General features: G+C 37.6%; 1 protein-coding gene across 2 annotated transcripts in view; it reads left to right on the top strand.

Moving 5' to 3' along the window:
- The window catches only part of LOC143286680 (vacuolar protein sorting-associated protein 26B-like), a 28,710-nt gene continuing 22,559 nt past the window's right edge, over positions 1–6,151 (top strand). For both annotated transcript variants that reach the window (XM_076594336.1, XM_076594337.1), the window contains exons 1-4: positions 1–50; positions 2,625–2,768; positions 4,292–4,367; positions 5,950–6,106. In XM_076594336.1, coding sequence (XP_076450451.1) covers positions 48–50; positions 2,625–2,768; positions 4,292–4,367; positions 5,950–6,106 — 380 coding nt within the window. In that variant the 5' untranslated portion in view covers positions 1–47. The remainder of the gene's footprint in view (positions 51–2,624; positions 2,769–4,291; positions 4,368–5,949; positions 6,107–6,151) is intronic.

The following is a 6,151-nucleotide window of genomic DNA, read 5'->3' as shown; positions in this document are numbered from 1 at the left end:
GCAGACATCTTTGCACACACCAGGGAGGAGGGACGTACTAAGCGAAAATGGTTTGTTGATTTCCCAATTTCCTTTTAATCTATGGAGTGTACTCATTATGAACCTTACTGTTGGATATGTCTACACAAATACTGGCATATTATTTGCTTATCTGTTTAGCGAAGCGAAAAAGAACTATATTTGTTTAAATGGGCTTTTTTTATACACGAGGGAGAAAAAAATACGAACTGAAGGGGTGTCAAGATGACCGAATCATGTGACATAAACATTTGTCATTAGGGATTCATTTCGCAGAACGGATGTCATTGTTCATGGAAAGCGAGTTTTGATAGCACTCGGCCTTGTTTTTCTCCTCTCCTGTCAAATCCTAACAGCAATGGGAAACTATCAGATACTTTGAGTATTGCAACATCGGTTTGTGTGCCCTCTCTAGCGATCCTTGTGTCGGCCTCTTTCTCAGTTTCAGTTTCAGTCTCAGAATCTGAGAAGAAGATTTACTGTCAAGTTTAGTTTTGCTGAATTCCAGTTAGTCATTGTACTTTTGGAAATGATTCACATGAGTTCTGGATAGGTCAGGAAGGGTTTCATTAATCCTTGTCCCACACTTCCTGGAATTCAATAAAAACCACCAGAAAGTGACAGCATCAGTCGTTGAATTTGAAACCATATACCCCACAATCACATAGAGTGAATGATACTTTTGATGGAATGGCAGTGTAATGAGACTGTGATGGAATTGATTTTAGCTTTGTTGCTTTTTTTTGCTTTTGTTTTTTGTATGTGAATTGTGATTATTGAGCATGAGCATTATATATATATTTTTTATCTCTGTATGTTACTTCGTAGTACATTGTCAGACTCCTAGAATCCCAAAACATACAATGATACATCACCATTACATAAGTAGTTAACATTTCCAGTAATTCCATGAAACTGTTCCCTCCTCCCTTCTAAGTGTGTGTGTGTGTGTGTGGCTGTAAGTGATTTTGTGTGTATCACTATCACTGTGTGTGTGCATGCATATGTGTGTGTGTGTATGCGTGCACACACACACATGTGCGAACGTCCAGGTTTTGGCTCTTTTACAGACTGGATTTATTTACTTTTGACTTTACTATTGATTATGGTAGCATACATTATTCATTCAATACATGCAACATTATTTGTGTGTGTGTGCACATGCGTATGCTTTGAGTGTATTCATATAGAATGCATTTATTGATTTAAAATTTTGAAAGTTTAGGACACATGTCCTAGTTAAAGGAAAATCAAGAAGACATGTTGGAAATCTAAAGGACAAAGTGTATTTGTGACTGCCAAGTTTTCCAGAACTGAAATAAATATATTTTTCAAGGTGCCATCTTGCAATTTTTTTTATTTAAATTTGAAAATTTAAAGAATTTCTTTTTTATGGCTTGATCAGTTGGTAGGGACTGGACTTCACATTTGTGATCCAGGCTGCTGTGGACATGATGGTGTGACTATTTGTTTTATCCTAGCGTATTAATAGAGGAGTCTTTGCCCAGAGCACTCAGAAATTGAAAACACCGCCTAATCTTCCCCCTCCCTCTTCCAACACGAGGATTTGAAAAATGTACAAACACTGTGAGCATAACTATTGACTGGAATCAGTAAAAATGATCTCAGCTGTATGTAACTGCATGGATGTGCCTTGTCATACACATTGACTGCTGTGTCTGACTTGGCAAATCATTTGGATGAGGGTCTGATTTGATTGAAAGCATTTTTATTTTTGGTCATTTCAACTTCAAAAGCTATTGGTCCAGCATCTGATGTCCAACATTCAGATGAATCCTTGGAATTTGTATCATAAAATTCATATGTACAATTGTGTGTGTGTGCGCGCGCGTGTTTGTGCGTGCAAGTGCATTCATGTGTGTATATGTATGAATCATGATAAGGCAGTATCAAATTCAAATTGATTTTTATTATATATGAAACTGTAGATGTTTTTGTTATTTATGAAAATAAAATCTGTATTTTACTATTTTTAGATATTTAGTTTGTGAATTTCTGTAAATACTAAAATAGCTCAGCCATGCTACATACATGATTATCCGCCCAGCCAGATTCATACTTGCAGTAAGACATTAATGCTTCGAAATGGTACTAGGTTTTATTTTTTAAGTCAGACATCTTTCTCTTTAGTTAAACAGATTATATTGTACAGACAGTGGTATTTGTCACAAAATACATAATTATATTAACATTAGTGTAACTGTAAGTCTGGGTTATCAGTTAGATATCAAGTTGTGTTTTGTGCTGAAACTGTTACAGTAATAGTGTCAATGAACTGATAAACTGTTCATTATCAGTTGAATTACTTGAAAATGGTGTTGACTTTCATGATTCATTGCAAAGTTGCTATATTGACTTGTGTATGGAGAAATGGAACTGATCTGATTTGTCAACTGTGTTTTTGAACCAGGGCACAGATATCTTCTTCTGGCACACATTTAACTGACCCTCCCACATCCCCGCCCTACTCCCTACTGCTGTCTGATTCAGTGATTGTCATGTCTTTTCCATGTTACTGTTGTACTGTTTAGCCAACTTCGCTGAGTTGCAGACAGTTAGAATTGGGAATGTCCTGATGTTTGCAGAGTTTCTTTGGCTTTGGGCAAAGTGCGGAGGTGGACATTGTGCTAGAAGGGCAGGAGACCCGGAAGACTGCAGAAATCAAAACAGAAGATGGAAAGAAAGAACGCTATTATCTCTACTACGATGGAGAGACAGTGTCGGGAAAGGTGAGACGCAGAGCTCAGGGAACCTGAAAAGTGAACTGTTCTGCTGTCTTTCTTCTTCTTTCTTCTTTTCCCTTGTATGTGAAATAGTCAAATAAGTCATGTCCAACTAGGACCACAGGAGGCAACTGCCGTCCCGACTAGCTGGACTAGAATTTGATGAGTGCGTCTTGCCCAAGTAAATCCCCACTGTCTTGGCCAAGGGGGCTTTAGGACAGTCCGTGTTGGGATAATCCCAAAAGGCCAGCTAGCCCCCAGGGCTGCTGCACTAAGGGCCATTGCAATCTTGCATCTTAGTTTGAGAGTTATAGTCATTCACAAAAGACTAAGCTGGAAATAAATTTCAGTTGCAGCGGAAAAACCATTGATCATACAGCTCTCACTTTGTTGTTGGCCATACTGTAACTTGTAAGCTTATGTCAGCCTCTGAAACAAGCAGAGTGTTGAGCCTGACCCTTTAATCAGTGAGTGTGTCTTCTCTTCCTCATCCCTATAATTTGACAATGAATGTCTGTCTAATACTGTAATGACTAATACTAGTTATTGATTTCAACATATTAAACATAATGGATGTTTTACTCACACAGTCATAGTCATACTGTAATGACTAATACTAGCATGTTAGATGCAGTGAATGTCTTGTTTCCTACAGTAATGACTAATACCAGTAATTGATATCAGCATGTTAGATGCAGTGAATGTCTTGTCTCCTACTGTAATGACTGATACCAGTAATTGATATCAGCATGTTAGATGCAGTGAATGTCTGTCTCATACTGTAATGACTGATACCAGTAACTGATATCAGCATGCTAGATGCAGTGAATGTCTTGTTTCCTACTGTAATGACTGATACCAGTAATTGATATCAGCATGTTAGATGCAGTGAATGTCTGTCTCATACTGTAATGACTGATACCAGTAACTGATATCAGCATGTTAGATGCAGTGAATGTCTTGTTTCCTACTGTAATGACTGATACCAGTAATTGATATCAGCATGTTAGATGCAGTGAATGTCTGTCTCATACTGTAATGACTGATACCAGTAACTGATATCAGCATGTTAGATGCAGTGAATGTGTTGTTTCCTACTGTAATGACTGATACCAGTAACTGATATCAGCATGTTAGATGCAGTGAATGTCTGCCTCATACTGTAATGACTGATACCAGTAATTGATACCAGCATGTTAGATGTAGTGAATGTCTGTCTCATTCTGTAATGAGTGATATCAGTAATTGATATCAGCATGTTAAATGCAGTATGTTAAATGCAGTGAATGTCACTCTGAATGTGTTACAACAGGTGAATGTCACTGAATGTGTTACAACAGGTGAATGTCACTCTGAATGTGTTACAACAGGTGAATACTATCACTCTGAATGTGTTACAACAGGTGAATGTCACTCTGAATGTGTTACAACAGGTGAATAATATCACTCTGAATGTGTTACAACAGGTGAATGTCACTCTGAATGTGTTACAACAGGTGAATAATATCACTCTGAATGTGTTACAACAGGTGAATGTCACTCTGAAAAAGGCTGGAAGCAAGTTGGAACACCAGGGGATCAAAATTGAATTCATCGGTCAGATAGGTAAGTGGCTGGCTTGGGATTCATTGCCTACCTCAGTACCTATCAGTGCATGGTAAGATTCTGATTATGGCAGTTTAGTAAGAAGTGTTGGTAAGATTCTGATTATGGCAGATAGTGTTTAGTAAGAAGTGTTGGTAAGATTCAGATTATGGCAGTTTAGTAAGAAGTGTTGGTAAGATTCTGATTATGGCAGATAGTGTTTAGTAAGAAGTGTTGGTAAGATTCAGATTATGGCAGTTTAGTAAGAAGTGTTGGTAAGATTCTGATTATGGCAGATAGTGTTTAGTAAGAAGTGTTGGTAAGATTCTGATTATGGCAGATAGTGTTTAGTAAGAAGTGTTGGTAAGATTCAGATTATGGCAGTTTAGTAAGAAGTGTTGGTAAGATTCTGATTATGGCAGATAGTGTTTAGTAAGAAGTTTTGGTAAGATTCTGATTATGGCAGTTTAGTAAGAAGTGTTGGTAAGATTCTGATTATGGCAGATAGTGTTTAATAAGAAGTGTTGGTAAGATTCAGATTATGGCAGTTTAGTAAGAAGTGTTGGTAAGATTCAGATTATGGCAGTTTAGTAAGAAGTGTTGGTAAGATTCTGATTATGGCAGATAATGTTTAGTAAGAAGTTTTGGTAAGATTCTGTTTATGGCAGTTTAGTAAGAAGTGTTGGTAAGATTCTGATTATGGCAGATAGTGTTTAGTAAGAAGTGTTGGTAAGATTCTGATTATGGCAGATAGTGTTTAGTAAGAAGTGTTGGTAAGATTCTGATTATGGCAGATAGTGTTTAGTAAGAAGTGTTGGTAAGATTCTGATTATGGTAGATAGTGTTTAGTAAGAAGTGTGGTAAGATTCTGATTATGGCAGATAGTGTTTAGTAAGATTCCACATCAGCTGAAACATGTTTGTATTTGTGAAATCATATTTCTGTCAGGCTTGCACGCCTTGATATTGATATATGATATGATATAAGAGGTACTCCGACGTGGAAGTGCCAATATCAGTCTGGGAAACAGCAGAGTTAGGAGCACAGGTACAGGAGTCATGATGGCTGCCGGAAAAAGAGGGCGATAACCAGCGGGACAAAGGGGAGGTTACCTACTTCCGGGAGGTTATCGGCCGTAGTTTCGTCTGCTCCGCATAGGCGGATAGTAGTTTGCACAGGACAGGAATGTCAGACCCCTGCCGGAGTCTGCACTAGTTGGGTCACAGTAAGTATGTTATTTAAACGTAATTTTAGATAGAAAATTTCCTTTCTTTTGGTATATCATAATGTTAAGTGAATTAGTGTTAATTGTTCACTAAGATATCAAAGCACCTGGAACAATGGAATTCTGTTTCTCTTGGTATCTCACCTTGGACAGACACAAATGCAGTTTTGTGGTATAACATGACAAAGTAGTAAACTTGGTGTTTCTTCCAGATATTTTGATGAAATGAAGGAAAGTTGTCATTTGTAAAGCATAGACATGTGCAGAAGTGTCATCTTGTTTGCGCTTTATCATTTTCTTATAGCTGATTCTAGTTTAAAAATCTGATAGATTATCTGTAATGTTTTTTGTTTGTTTTTCTTGCACCAACTTTTTCAGAGTTATATTATGACCGGGGCAACCACCATGAATTCACATCTTTGGTCAAAGAACTGGCCCGGCCAGGAGAGCTCACTCACAACCAGAGCTATCCCTTTGAGTTTCAACAGGTGGAAAAGCCTTACGAATCCTACACAGGTGCTAACGTACGCTTAAGGTGAGTTCAGATGTCTTCATATTTTTGCTGAATTCTTAGAAACAT

Source organism: Babylonia areolata, chromosome 10 (genome assembly GCF_041734735.1).
Source record: "Babylonia areolata isolate BAREFJ2019XMU chromosome 10, ASM4173473v1, whole genome shotgun sequence".
In the NCBI taxonomy this organism is placed as follows: domain Eukaryota; kingdom Metazoa; phylum Mollusca; class Gastropoda; order Neogastropoda; family Buccinidae; genus Babylonia; species Babylonia areolata.
Note: the sequence above shows the minus strand (reverse complement) of the source record. Positions and strands in the feature narration are given on the sequence as shown.